Source organism: Columba livia, chromosome 2, assembly GCF_036013475.1.
Source record: "Columba livia isolate bColLiv1 breed racing homer chromosome 2, bColLiv1.pat.W.v2, whole genome shotgun sequence".
Taxonomy (NCBI): Eukaryota; Metazoa; Chordata; class Aves; order Columbiformes; family Columbidae; genus Columba; species Columba livia.
Window position 1 is genome coordinate 109,082,690 of NC_088603.1, and position 15,710 is coordinate 109,098,399.

Genomic DNA, 15,710 nt, shown 5'->3' on the forward strand with positions numbered 1-15,710 from the left:
GTTTGATCCTGAACTGCCTTTGTGAAAGCAGTCCAACAGAAAGTTTCCCTTTAGCTGAATCAATGTTTTCAGTAAGAAATGTGCTTTAGTTCCTGATTTGTGCATTCTTCTCAATAAGGGTGATTTGCATCATGGAAATATGAATACCTATTAATCACTCATTCTAAATAGCCCATCTGAGCTTGGGAAGACTAACAAATATGGAATTTATTTTGTAAAAAACATGCTGCCTGTAACATTTCCAACTCAAAAATCTTAGTTAATTGACTTGTTGGACTGGGTTCTTCATATCAACTTGTAATGCAGAATCAATTTTGATGACAGATGAGAAGTTTAAGATCGTTTTATCCCCTTCAGTAGAAGGTTCCTTAGGGAACGGACAAAAGAACCTAATTAGTCTTTCCCATTTCTACTTTCTATTTTCATGTTGAGTCAATCATAAGCATCAGGATGTAATAAAATCATCACTATTCTCTAGCTCGAAAATACGAGTTCATTTTGGCTACTTGTTTCTTATATTTTTCCCCAAGGACCTTATTGTGAAGGAATGTTGCTCATGCTTCTGAGTAAGAGATTCAGATGCTGCATTTTTTAAACTTGTGCTGGGAGTTTAAGTGCATTAACACAAACACTTTACCCAGATGAACAAACAAGATAATTTAGTCAATATTAAAGCAAAAGTAAAAATGCTAGCAAAAGCAAATTTGTCATAATTTAGGTATCTCATGGATGAGATGTACCACTCACAATATAGTTTTCTATTTAAGGCTGCGGAACTTGGGTACATTCATCTCCTTCTCACTCATAGAAACAGAATCAAACAAATATTAGTCAGATCAAAATACATGCGAAGATCATTAACAAACATGTATTGGACATTTTTTCTTTTAAGATAATTATGGTAAAAATTAAATCTGCATGACAACAAATTCTCTCAGCATTATTATTTAATGTTATTTTTGGGACCATATTGGTTATTTTCAGCAATTCAAGTAGGAAAGAGCAACGCTAACATTTTAATTCTATTTTTTATTACATCTTACGAAGACTGTAGTATTTGATGTACGCTGTAAACAAGGAAAGCCATTCTAACATGTGGAGTGTATTTGCATTTAATACAGACACAGAAACATGAGCATGCTTGCAACAGAATGAGATTTAGTGGCAGCAGAGGGAATGTCTGCAAAGTCTACATCTGAATATGCAACTGCACGGAAGAATACAGATGGATGGGGAAAGAAATTAATCCGATAAGCTTGTATCTTATTTTTCTCCAAAAGCCGTGCTTCAAAATCACCCAGACTGTCATATGCATTGGTGGCCATATCAATACAGAGATTTCAGTTGCCACCAAAGGATATAGAATAAAGATGACAGGTTTCAAAGATTCAGATATGGAGACAAGACAAAAATGAGCTGCCTTATTTGTTTCTTGATACATTTGTTTTTTTCTGTACGTAAATTTGCTACACTTTTTTTTCCCCCCCCTTTCCCTCAGCAAATGAGAAGACGAAAAGCGTTCTTATACCTGCTGCCAAGCTTCCTCCAGGCTGCTGAAGACCAGCTGGAAAATAAACTTCAGAGAATAAAAGATGCTTTGGCTACGTGATTTTCCTGACAAACTGCACTTCTCTGGTCCTTCTGCGTTAGCATTAGGCATCACTGATTGACAAGCATGTTAACAGTATTCTGTCAAGTGTGCAAGGTACCTTCCCCATCAAGTCCAATTCACAGCTAATTCTTTATCAAGGATAGAAATCCTATCATCAAACATCAGCTTTTCATAATTCACACTCCCCAAAAATACAACGTGAGGTGCATTTGTAAGGCTGATGTTGTATATATCTTCCTGGCACAGAAAATGGATTCAGGTGAATAATCTAGGTAATCAGGAGTCTGAGAAGCAAATACACTAATATGTGACCTCCATAATGCTCTTTTTGGAAAGTGTGTTTGGTTCATAAGGACAGTTTGCTCAGCTCTTGAGTTTCAGGAAGATCATAATTTCCTTGTTTGCAGGACTTTTTTTTATAGTCACATGTTTTAAAAGAGAACAAATATATACTTTTCATACAATCTTCTATTTTCTAGAAGACAATCTTGAATAATTTATTTTTGCCTGATCGACTTCTTTATCTACTTATTACTGTAGTATCTCATTTCTCTTACTTCTTAATTCTGATACATAAAGTGTGTTGTAGTTATTCTAGACTGACTTTGCAACAGAGAAATCAAACCAGTATCTTGTCTTTGTGACAGAGATCTACATATCCTCTGAAGACCTTTATGTCTGCTCTCCTCCTGCTCAGTCTTTGTGAGGGAGAGAATAGGATTGCTTTTTCTTCCCCTGTGGCCTCGACATAGGTCTACAGAAAAATCATCAGCTTCTCAAACTGTTGTTTCACAAGTCACATGAACAAGCAAGTGAAAGAACAGCCTGCATTGAATGAGGGAATTTATATGCTACAAATAAATATTAAATCATTACTCAGTATTGTTTCTAGAGCTTGTCTGTACTTTCAAAGAATTTCCGAAGGTTTATGAAAGGTGGGCATGCATTTTTTGCAAAAGGTAGCCACACATACGTGAAGAGTATAAGTGGCTCTACCTCGTAATGGACGTATCAGAAGTTCTAACACAGTTATCACTAAAATCTCCTATCATAAACAAAGAGGCAGAGGAAAACTCTCATATTTTCATGTGCCATAATGTGGCAACGTTTGATAGTTACCAGGTTTTACTACACACTGTCTCTTTTTGTCCGCAACACTAGTAAAAGTACCAACTTCTTAAAAAATGCTCAAATGCCGCAATTGTTGTCATCAGCCTTTGGTGGGAAATGGTAGTAAGAGAGCTCTGGTGAATCTGCCATATGGCTTCACAATATAACCTGGAGATACCACTTCCATATCCAAAGGGTCTATTACTTCTGTATGTACTTGAGTGTAGTGAAAAAAATAACTTTGCCATTTGTCTCTGCTATGGCAAAACAGGTGAAGGACAAGTTTCAGAAAGCCTCACCTATTCAATGTAGTGCTTAGGAATAGGTTGATCTCTTTCACTGAAGACAGATGGCTTCAATCACCTTTTAACATTTTGATGATCAAGAAATAAAGAACAGCATCAAACACAGTTGAATCTTGAAGATTAATACAGGGGTATAGAATTCAATCACTTCAAATACATATCAGGAAATCAGACTGAATACCCTACATCCTGCAAAAATGACAGCATTTATAAAGCTGAAAAATTGTGTAGCACAATCTTGCGTCGCTGTTTTTCAATTCCCCTGAAGTAATTTCAAATGTTAATTTTCATGTGGAGGCTAAAACCATGGCAGCAAAAGTTTCTTTGTAAAGATACGTGTGGAGCTTCCACACTGCTGTAGTTCTGACAACTTTCTGCAACATAAAACCAAAAAAGATTCCAAGGAAGTTAACAATATTATTATTCAAAGCAACATTTCTGCTTCAGATGCCTCAAAGCAAACTTTCAGTTTGAAAGAAAATGTATTTTTGTTTTTGAAAGCCCTTATTAAAATGTTCGCACAACATATACAGTTGTGTGCAGAAGAAAGACACATTTTGCAGAAAAGAGAAGGAATATGAAAGGGGTTATTACTGTGGCAGGTTTATGCTACTGTAGTGAAGACTGTAAACATTTCCACTGTAAATATTTATTTTCAGAAGTTTATAAATCATACCTAAAAAACTTCTCCTGACTGAAACTTGACTTGATGTCTGTCTCCATAATCAGTGAAACAATTTAGCATCTGCTTTACAATTGGATATAGACAAAAAAAGAGGCTGAAATGCTACACTAGGCTATTATATTGAGAAATGCTTTATTTTCAAGAGTAACTTTTTACAGTCTTTAAGAAGTTCTCTGAAGTAGTTCCACAAAATATCCGACATCCGGTTCCTCTGCAAGCTGCAGCAAGCAGAGACAATTTGACACTTGAGGAGTATTCAAAAGTCGGAGATGCACAAATTAATGTACTTCATATATAAAGACATGCAGCTTGCATGTGAGTATCTGCTGTTTCACACATGATTGATCTGCTCAAAAATCAGCCCTGGTGGAAATGGCAATGAACGATGCTGTAGAACTATACTAATATTTGTTTGTCACTCATAATTTACAGTTGCTGGTGCAGTGGTGGAGGAAGCATTACAAAACGTTTGATAGAGACTTGCTAAAAGAAGCCAGGTCAGCTCAGTTAACCATGTGAACTTCAGGGGACATAGAAAAAGTAAATACAAAGAAAGATTAACTTTTCCTGCTTAGTAATCAGGGTGAGACATGCAAGATCAGCAACAGTCATCCAACAATAAGTTGGGAGTTCTGGTCAGCAACAGGTTGACCATGAGTCAAGCATGTGTCCTTGTGGCCAAGAAGGCCAATGGTATCGTGGTGTGTATGATGAGTGTGACCAGCAGGTTGAGGGAGGTTCTCCTCCCCCTCTACTCTGCCATGGTGAGGACACATCCGGAGTACTGCGTCCAGTTCTGGGATCCCCAGTTTAAGAAGGACAAGGAATTACTGGAGGAAGTCCAGCGGTGGGCTACGAAGATCGTTAGGGGCCTAGAGAACCTTTCTTATGAAGAGAGACTGAGAGAGCTGGGTCTGTTCCGCCTGGAGAAGGCTGAGAGGGGATCTCATAAATGTTTATGAATATCTCAAGGGTGGATGTCAAGAGAATGGGACCAGACTCCTTTCAGTGGTGCCCAACGACAGGATGAGGGCACAGACTGAAGGACAGGAGGTTCAATCTGAATATGAGGGGAAACTTCTTTACTTTGAGGTTGCCAGAGCCCTGGAAGAGGCTGCCCAGAGAGGTTGTGGAGTCTCCTCCTCCGGAGACATTCAAAACCTGCCTGGACACATTCCTGTGCGATCTGCTCTGGATGAACCTGCTTTAGCAGGTGAGCTGGACTAGACGATCTCCAGAAGTCCCTTCCAACCCCAACCATTCTGTGATTCTGTAATAAGAACATCGAGCAGTATGTGTGAGAATAAGTACCATACAGATATTCAACCTAATGGTCTCACGAAAGGACCTGGTTAAAAATCATTGAGTACCTAACTCCTGGAAAAGAAAAGCTAGTTGCCAGTAAATGGAACAGTTCGTACAAGAGCTTGATATTCTGCTATAAAAGAATTTTAAGTAATTATACCTATGGGAACAAGGGATATATAAAACAAAGTCACAAGTTTCAAATTGCACCAGCTTGCTGGTTCTGCATGACCCAATACGCCGGCTTGTGACAAGGGATTCTTTTTAATCACAGTGACTCAGGTGCAGATCCCATCTGTTGATGCCAATTACAGCAGATCACCAAAAGTCTTTATTAGCTGTAAATTTAGTCTACCACTCACATTATACTTATCACATAAAGGAAAAATGATGTTAATTTTAAAATTGAAATTGCACACTCTGAAAGTATTGCTCTTAAAATGGAAGTAAAACCTTTTCTGATTATTAGTTGAGAAAGCCTTTATTGGGTAAGTCTCTAAAAAAAATTTTTCTCCTTGTAATTCAAATTAACAGCAGGATGCTATGAATGCCAAAGTGGAAAAATACCAGTCTGTATGTCAAACTCTGGTTAGTATGGAAGACACTAACACTTTAATAAACAGGTGATTATGCAGCTCCCAGCTCTGTTAAAAGCAGATTGGTAGTCTATTACAAGCTGATTAAATTTGCCACTTTTTCACTTCAAACAATTATATTTGCTCATTAACACTCGATATCTTGAATGCAGCTTAAGAAGAACGTAGGAAAATTAAATATCAATCATTCTAACTCCTCAGAGATTTAAAACTGACTCATGTAATGATATTTTCCTTCAAAGAACAATAGGCATGTGCACCTGTGAAAGTTGTGGTGGAGGAGAAAAGGGAGAATGGGAAAAGTTATTTTAAGACTGATGTAAAGTAGACATCAAGGGAATTAAACATGCAGCTTAACTGTTGTGCTGCACTGATATGTTTATACATATCTATATGAAAATGTGTTCTAAAACAGAGCCTGAACATCGTTGGCTATACTGCAAGCTGTGGCTCTTGACAGGCTTCCTAATAAGGACGACACACAAAATATTGTCTGAAATGGGAACCAAGTGTTCCTCCTTTCATAGTTAATACAGAGCCTTAAAGGAATTTTAGAGATTATTCCCAGTTCATTTATCACTTTTGCCAAAGACAGATACTGCATCTTACTGGAAGTGTTTCTATTGTGCCAAGGCTTGGTCAGGAAGCAGGATACTGGAGAATAACACTAACTAGCCTTTACACAGCTGCTTCTATCAGGACATTGCAGAGAACTATAAAAAGCAGATGAGTATTTTTGATCTTATTCTGCAGATGGGAAAGCTGAGACAGAGGAAGGAAAAGAAACTTTCTCTTGATTCTTCATCAGGCCAGGGATAGAGCCAGAGAGAATACACAAAACTCTTGAGGTCAGTACTCTTCATTCCTCAAAAATGGAGATACAAATCTGTTTCCCAACTGGCCTTAAAAAATTAGTTGTTAAAGATGTAATCTATCAAAAACCTCACAGCCAGATTATTTCGAACTTGCTTTAAATCATATTCCCATTTTAAAATGAATATTGTATTCTTCAGAGTCAGTTTCTCATTCCTTGCACTGTGGGAGGGGTTAGGCATCCCTGTGTGTACTTAGCTGTACCTACCTGCCCCAAAGAATAACAGCTGAAACTGTCATATATCCCTTCCACTTTGGAAGAAGACTTGTTTCTAATGCTCTTATTCTCCTTCTTGACTAGATATTACACTTCTTGACATCATATCAGGAAAAAAAGTATGGCAAAGAAACAGTTGGGACTTGCTGGTGGATCTGGTACATAGACTTTCAGTACATTATTAATACATTATTACATGCTTGGCTTTAAAAGCTGAAAGCACAAAAACCTCAAGCTTGGTATTTGCTATTAAAGTATCATGGTGAGTGCTAAAGCCACATTTAAATGTCTTTAGACAGGGATCTTTTATGTTTGTTGGGAAACTGTCTGGGAGATCTTTTGGTGAACCTCCTGAAAACAAGTGTATTACAAACTGCAAGTAAAATGCCAACTGTGTAGATTTTCACTTTAGGATTCAATTAAAGGTAAAAAGCAACGGCATCATCAGCTACAGGTTAAATAAAACAATTCATTTGTTCTCAGAAGAGGAGGGTGTAATAGCCCAAAGGGAATTAAACAATTTCTTGCACTTTTCTCCTAATTTTCCTATCTGGTTCACCCGTAGAAAGCCCGTGGACTGAAGGATGTTGTGGGTGGGTAACAGAAGCAGAAGAAGCAGCACATTTAAATGGTTCATATTCTAAGACCCAAGGGAATGTCAGGAAGATGTCCCGGGGGGGTTTAGGTTGGACATCAGGAAAAGGTTCTTCACCCAGAGGGTGGTGGAGCACTGGAACAGGCTCCCCAGGGAGGTAGTCATGGTTCCAGGTCTGACAGTTCAAGAAGCAAATGGACAACACCCTCATACACATGGTGTGAACTGTGGGGTTGTCATATACAGGAACAGGAGTTGGACTCGATAATCCTTGTGGGTCCCTTCCAACTCAGGACATTCTATGATAAAATCACAAATTCTAATTCTGGTATAAAAGTGTAATATTGACAGTACTGAGGCAGTTCCAGAAATGAGATCTGCATCCTGCCTCACTGTCATCTGACACAAAGTAGCACCTCATTTGGGAGTGTTGACAAGTGAAGTACAGAAAGGCCAAGATACGAAACCTACCCCTGGTAGAGTCGGGTACTGGAGGCTACAGACTCTGGGTTACTTTGGGGGCAACTGAAACCACAGTAAAACTTACTTGAAATGGCCAACTTTTTCTCTGCTTTGATAACAAAGTCATTAAAAAGTATGTATGACCTCTAAACACAACACATGGTAAGATAATTCTGAGCATATTATTCTCAGTACTCCAGCTGTCTCTCTTAAAAGGTTGGGCATGTGTATGTGGGTGTAGCTCAGCTTCTCAAGATCCACAGGCAAATCCAAGAAGCTCTGTCACAGAATACATATTATGAAGAAGATTCAGTCTGAGCAGTGGAGTAGCAACCAAATTTTCACATCTAAGCTATCCAAGCACAGGCAGGAGACTGGCATATTGTTCAATATTATGCTCAAGCGGTCACAGAAGACTCATCTTTCCCACCCATTCCATCTCTGAACTTGAGTAAAGAACTAAAATAGAGCCGCACCAGAACGGGCAAATTATGTCTTTGAAGACAAGTACAAATTGAAAATTCATTTGTATATTGACAACGGAAGAGGTTCTTGTTCACAGGTAAGCTTTTAAAAGACGGCCTGTAAAATTCTCTCTAGATCCTTTTAGAGGATCCCTCTGCAAAAGTAATGAGTTTTTGGGTCCTCTACTACAACTTGCCAATGAAAGTGTTTTGCAGTTTAAGGACCTGAAGCCTAGCTAGCATTGAATAATAAGAGAACATACATTTTCAGGACACTGTTGTGTCTCTGAAAAGTTTACTGAGTATTTCTACCATGACTTATTACTTTTTTCATGAGTAACAACACATTGAGTAACTTCTGCTGAAAAAGAAGTGTTTTGCTTTTCTACCCAAATCTTGTCTGAACATAAAGGTAAAAAGACTGCTTACTTGACATATCTGAAACCTAGATAATAACAATTCAATTTGCTCACTTTTACCTAAGTGATTAAGCCTACTCTGTCCTGGAAACTGACTGTGGCAAAAACGCATATTAGGGAGTATAAACTGTAATCCAAGTATAAAAACTTCTTAGCTTCACATAACCAAAAAGAAAGGGTGATAAACTTACCTTGTGTAGCAATGTAGTGATTTGGTCTGTGATAGCCCTGAAATAAATTGAAAAAAATATTTAAGGAATATGCACCTGTTGGAGCAGTATTTGGTAAAAATCACAACAATAAATGTAACACATTAGATGCAAAGTTCTTTCCAGTGGGGGAAGGGCAAGGGAGAAGCAGAACAAGAAACAAATGTTTGCTGCAAGATACTTAAGTTGCAGTCTTGTACATTAGGGGACAGAAGTAATACATTCTTTCAGTCCCTTGTTGGCTCTGCTGAAAATGAACAGCACGAAATCCTCTCTAGCGCTTGCACCTAATGGCATCAGATGCTCAGGGAGGCTGAGATCTACCTCCAAGCTATTGCTATTGAGTGCAAAGCCTGCCCCTTTTATAACAGCGAAAGAATGCTAGATTTGCATTCAGCCTGGGGAAGGGTGGGGGGGATGTTCACTCTGTCTGGTGTGATTTATTTCTGAATAGCAAAAAGGAGAGTAAATTCCTTCAGTAAATGGTTTGGTATGAACACACTCATTCCCTTCTAAATAGGAAGAACCTAAAACAATTCTATGTTTCTCTGATGACAAGAGGAACTTAATCACAAGCTAGCCGTGCAATGAAGAATACACTGTGGATTCTTTGCAACGTGGAATAGGTTGCAAACAGGGAATGATACCATTTTTATAGTACTTGAGTTTCTGATGTGATGGGAGTGTCACCAAAAGTTTACATCACGCACTAGCTTGTTGGTAAATTCAGTTGTACCGGTGATCATCTTTTAATAATGGTTATGATGTGTTGTCAGTCATCAACAGGAAGAACTTAAAACTTCAGCTTGCATGCTGTTGCAATTTCTTTGTAAAAGAGCAACAGGCATAGCAGTGATGCCAGGTGGGAACAACTCAAACCAACCAATACCTTGAATATTACAGAACAAATAACATGAATTAGATAACTGTTTCCTTTGCATGCCATTGAAGCAAAATATGGAAGTATACGAACTGAGAAGTGTTCAGATAGCTACAAAGTCGATTTTTTCCACTATGTGTTATCTAATATCCCTAGTGGCTTGGATCTAAGAATTCAGTTTCCCAGCGAAAAAACACATGGGAAAAAATATAGCATAACTATTGCCCCTCTCTCTTTTATCTAAGAAAATTTCACAGTGTCTGTAACAGTGCCATTCCCTTATTAATATGTTTATTCTGACAACCTGACAACTGTACTAATAACTACATGCAAGAGTAAAACTGCAGCTGCTTTTGGAGCAGAAGAACATGCATTTCTAATGGAAACCTGGCTAGCAAGCTTATAAACAAATAATGCGGTGTTTTGTGGTAAAGTGTCTTTGGAAGACGTCTGTAGTCCTCCAAGCTTTGCAATTTGCTGATGATGAGGGAGAGAATTTTTTGGTTCTCACTCACTGTTTCTTTTAAGGCTACGTTCTATCCATCCTCTTGTATTTCCACAAGCAAAAAAAAAAAAGGTTGCTATGCAGCTATCTTATCAGCATTTTAAATGAGACTGTATGGTCCAAATCCTTATTCCTCACATCTTTTAATATTTTAGAGTGAGGTCCAAATCTGAGACAAGAACATACTAATAGCCTAAAATGATGCAACATTCCTCAGTGTTGGAGAAGGTGTGAAAGTGAATTCAAATCTAGGTCCCCAACATGAACTCTCTTTGCTTTGATGACCGATTACTCCCTTCAGAGTTTAGTGAGATGTCTAAGTAAATATAGTTCCCTATGTGCTTTTACCTCTGGATGATTGTGCTATTCTTTCAAACAACACGGGATGGAGCAGAAATCTGAGCTTAACTTAATGGTTCTTGAACATGTTAATACACATCAATAGAAGAAGATTTCTTCAGAAAGTTACAACTTCAGACTTCAGATTGTTACAACTGAACTACTTGCTTTTCTTGTATAGCTCTAGTTCCTCTATATTCCAAGAAAAACATCTGTTACGTTTCTATTTCATACCGGTGATTAAATTTGAACTGCAAACTGTGACACTGTTTTTCATAGATGCCACTGCTGAGCAAGAAATCTTTAGCAGACACAGTTTCTTATGAAGCAACACTTGTTTTACTTAGCCTGACATCTAGCACTCCATGGAAACAATAAAAATATTATCTTTGCTATCCATAGATTTCTGGCTTTAGATAGTATTGACTTTGTAATGATTTTCAATTCTACTTTTCATTCTTTCAACCAAAAACACCTTGTCTCTTAAAGAATTTATTCTAATGTAAAACATTAAGTTAACACGATGCAGAATGAACAAAGAAGCCACCTTCAATAATTAAACAGCCTACATATTTAATGAAATGTCTTGCTTGCATTAGAAGTACTGGTTAACAGCTGCAGAATATACTTTGAAGGCGACTTGAAAGTGCAGAGATGACAAGAGATTGCAAATCTCTGCATTAGGCATTACAGAGTTTTGTCACATTAATATGCAAACAGCTTTCTTTTCAATGTGGAATGATGCCAAGCTGTTGACAGAAAGTGAAAATAACATTTTGTTAGCCCATATAAGCACCAGCAGGCAAAGTAGCCATACAGCGTTGCTGGCAAGGTTTCAGTCTAGTGGCAGTTGGAGGAAATGACTCCTTTCATTTGCTTATTGACAAAACCTTTGAGGCTTTTTTTTTTCCCTCCAGTGTACACCTAGCTTCCAAAGATAGTACTTTCCAAGTACGTTTAGCAGCTGATACTAGCTGTGATATCTATTACAAATTAAATTATGAATAATGTGAAAATAATAAGGGCTGCCTCTTTGACTGAACACAATGTTAAGTTTGTCGACTACATCAGTATACGCACATCAATATAATTTCCATTGATATAATCGGAACTTGTTTCTCCTTCAATAGGCTGCAGTCTCACTCGAGAATGATCATCTGAAACGGGAACAAAGGATAGAAAAAAAAGTAATTAAAGACATATTCAGTAACAAAGCCTTCATCAAAATAATACTTTCAAGTCAAACTAAAGCCTCAGTATTTGCAAGTTCATGCTTGTTTTGTTGTTCACAAAAACATTGTATCTACATTTAATCATCATATCAGTCATTCATAAGGCTTTCCAAATCCCCTCTGATTTTCAGCCTGTCTTAAATATTTCTAATATGATATCCATTGCAAATATGTTTTTTTGCCTTGCCCTCCTTCCCCCCAGCTTTGTCAATAAAATAAATAACATAACGCTCTCAAAGGTTTAGTCATTTGGAAATGCTTCTGCCAGTACTCAAAATAAGCTGAAGTAATTCTACAAGACGTACTGCCACCTCACAGTTTCTGAAGGAAACTCATTATGGTTTCAGTAAGGGAGAAAGCAAAATAATGACAAAATCCAAGCAGTGAAATAATGGCTTTGTCACTGAATTTTGCTTCACTGTGGCCATCTATATCTATCCAGGAATATGCAAAAACTTCTCTGTTTTCCAAATTCCAATCCATCATGGCATGAAGTTGTTTCTTGTCAGCTGCCTCATTTTCTTCATGACACCACAGCAGTGATTGAGAAGCTCTAGAGGCTACATATCCCCTCAAAAAAGAACAGTCCGTATACTGGCAGAGCTGCTGCTTCTTTGAGACTTCATACACTCCTCCTGATTCTCTTGGTTCAAAAGCAAGAAAACACAATGTCTTTTCCAGAATACTGTACAAGTTGTTGATATAATAATTGGGGGCTACGATCTCAAGCATAGAGAGGTGGTAAATAGCCACTTTACTGCTGCTTTGTTAACAAGTTACTCTTGCTAATTAGATACCTGTGTATTATTGTTTTTTAATGCTGCTTGCTAGTTGAGTTAATGTTATTTGCAGCTGATGAAAAACCTTCAAGACTGTCATTATTTGTTGTAAATTTAAATAGCATTAGAACACTTGCTACTTGCCACCCATGCTCTGGATATCTTTTTCTTTCAACTTTAAAAACCCTAAAAGATAGCAAATGAAAAAACATGAAAAGGCCAAAAACCCCAACTTCATCATAAGCAGCATAATACTGCCCACACTATGGAGGAGGAAGGAGAGGGCAGGTGGTTCTTAAAATAACATTGTTTTAGAATTACAAGTCAAGATATTTTCAAATGGCTGAGTAGGAAAGGAATAGGCAAATTCTTTATTTCATCCTCTTTTATGCTCCAGGTCTCAGGGACTAGAGATCTCAAAGCCCCATTTGCCTCCCTGGGATTCTCCTGGGAGAGAGAAATGGCACAGCTGTAAACCAAATACAGTAAATCAGAATGAATAAAAATTCCAGCTCTAGGTTCCACACAACCCTTGTTTTGCTATTTTCTTGTGATAATTTCACCCAACAGTCTTCAAGAATGATTTTTTCCGAACATGTTGGAACAGGTCAACCTTTTCAGCCTCTATATTCACTTTTCCAAGACTAAAAATCTACAGAGATGCTACTCTCCATTCCATAACCCTATCGAGCTATCCTTATCCAAGCACTGTGCTACCTTCTGCTTAATTAAGTTATTTATCAGTTTCTTCAGAACAGAGGTTCAGCTCATAGGCCCTTAGTTCTAAAGTTCATCTTACTTAAGAAAGATACTACTACTACTACTACAACGTTCTAAGCTCCAGACATGTTTGCTGCTTTTACAGTTTCGGGACCTGATCCAACTTCTGCTGAAGTCAGCCGACTTCAGAAGTCAAGCACGCTTGGACTTATGGTATGTCTTCATCCACGTCTTCACGATTTCCTGCATCAGTGACTTAAAAGCATTCTCACCAGGACAACTCAGGCTAGTAAAGAACTACACTTTTATATTTCTTTAATTACGTAGGGCAGGATTCAGTTGTCTAAGCATAAGCATCTCATGCCACTTTACATACCCCGAGATATACTGCCTAGCTTTCAGCTGCCACTATGGAATAGCAGAAGTGTCTCATGTGTACTGTGTTGCATTCGCTCGTCCTGCACAGATGTCCTAGGTCACCTGAAACGGCACTACATGTTTATGTTTAGGCAAGTGAATCCTGGCTTTGACAACTTGCACACCAATGAGTTCCATATTGAGCGACGCAAATTTAAATTTCCCACCAAGAAACATCTCAAAATTGTAACTTCCTGTTATTTCTTTTAGACTGATTATTCAATTGAATAATATGCAGTGGTATCTTTTCTTTACCTTTCGTGTTACTTTGTTATTTTCTTTATTTATTGCAGTCTTTCTTTGCAACATTTCTTGCTTCAGATTGTGCAAAACTAAGTAAGTTATCTCATAACTGTACCTTCATATTATCTTTTTGCCTTTTTTTTTCTCACTTATATCCTTTCTAGTACTGCATTCTCAGCTAAATTTCTGGGAATTCTGGAGGTAATGGACTGTTTGATACCCATTTATTTGCAGTAGAGCTGAAGCGACGCCCTTTTTTATTGCTTTGAAAATTCTCGTTAACTCCTTACTGCATGGCAACACTTCTTAATTCAAAAAAATTCTTTAGTCAACAAAAAAGAAATGTCACACTGTGCCTATGCCTGCGCTTATGTCAAGTAGATTTAAGCCTAAGAGGTATATAAGCCATATATTCTTCCAACATGCATGTTGATTCTTAAATAGTCTCTAGGTTAACTGTCTAGACTTTTAGGGTATTTTTTTCCTTCATACTTCAGCTGCTTTTGACAATTTTTGTATCTCTAAAATACTCTCTTTTTCAGCTCTTTGTTATTTTGATACCCCTCTATTAGGAAATCAAACTTAACTTTGCACTGATCACTTAAGCTTTCAAAATGAGTTACGTTAGAATCCATCTGCCTTTGTAGAAAATGTTAACAGATAATGAATATTAGCATTTTATTCTCGCTCTCCTCACGTTACCTACAACATGTATACGCCAGCCTACAGACTGCTCTATCTCTAACACTCCCCTTGAGCAGCTGGCTGATCAGTACGTCTCCCCAGCGACCCCTTCCTGGGTTGTGCCTTGCTGACTCTTTGCAAATCAAGCCTTTTATAAATGTCTCACCTGACATCGTTAGCTGCTTTTAAAAGGTGTGATCAATAATCTCTTCTCATTTAGTCAATATTGAGTTAGGTAAAAATAAATACAGGACCCCTCCCATTCCAAAATTACCTCAAGATCTCTCCTGAGAAAAAAAAAAAAACAATATATTTTACCAAAATCCATGCATAACCCTACAAAGTCATGGCAGAAACGGAATTTTTCTGAGGTAAGAAAATATTAATTTAACAGATTCATGCCAGTTTTAGTTCCTAAATAGAAAACACAAAGCTTTTTGTGCTCAGTAAAGAAGGAGCACAGTTTCTGTGGGTGACTGAACTGTGATCAGGTTCAGGGTGTTGATACAGTGGCTCACAAGTTATAGCCAGCCTCATATAGTGGGAAGGGCATGCTTGTTGCCAATTAAATGCGCATCACTTGGGTAATGTAAAACATGTTACCATTTTGACAGGCTCCTGCAATGCTAGCTGCTTGGTGCTATTGTTTTAGTTCCCTCAGAGAACAATAATGACTGTGAGCAATAATGTAACAGTAGTATCTTGGGGAAAATTTAAATAAAGAGGATAAATGGATGGAAAGAAATACATTAAATGCTTTAAAGAAAAAAATATACATTTAATTATCATCATGTATCCATAGTCAGTGGCATCTGAACCATCATATTTTTAAGTCTTTAAACATAGCATAAAAGGGCAATTTAGTAAAATGCTTTTCAGCTAAAGCAGATTCTTCATACAACTATCTGAGACAAATTTTCAAAAATCAACCACTAAAATTGTACTCACAAGCTGTCATTTATCCAGCAGAAAAATACACAAAATAATTAAACTGTTAACTACTCCATTTGCATACATTTAACGGACAACAAACTGTGGGCAGTTCCAGCCTCTCTTTTG

The 15,710-nt window shown here is 37.6% G+C and overlaps 1 protein-coding gene across 18 annotated transcripts in view; it reads right to left on the reverse strand.

Annotated features, from left to right (window-relative positions):
• Positions 1-15,710, reverse strand: part of PTPRM (protein tyrosine phosphatase receptor type M) — a 471,207-nt gene that overhangs the window by 44,640 nt on the left and 410,857 nt on the right. For all 18 annotated transcript variants that reach the window (XM_065053179.1, XM_065053178.1, XM_065053173.1 and 15 more), the window contains 2 exons: positions 11,657-11,733; positions 8,835-8,871 (listed from right to left, as the gene is read on the reverse strand). In XM_065053179.1, the coding sequence (XP_064909251.1) occupies positions 8,835-8,871; positions 11,657-11,733 (114 nt within the window). The remainder of the gene's footprint in view (positions 1-8,834; positions 8,872-11,656; positions 11,734-15,710) is intronic.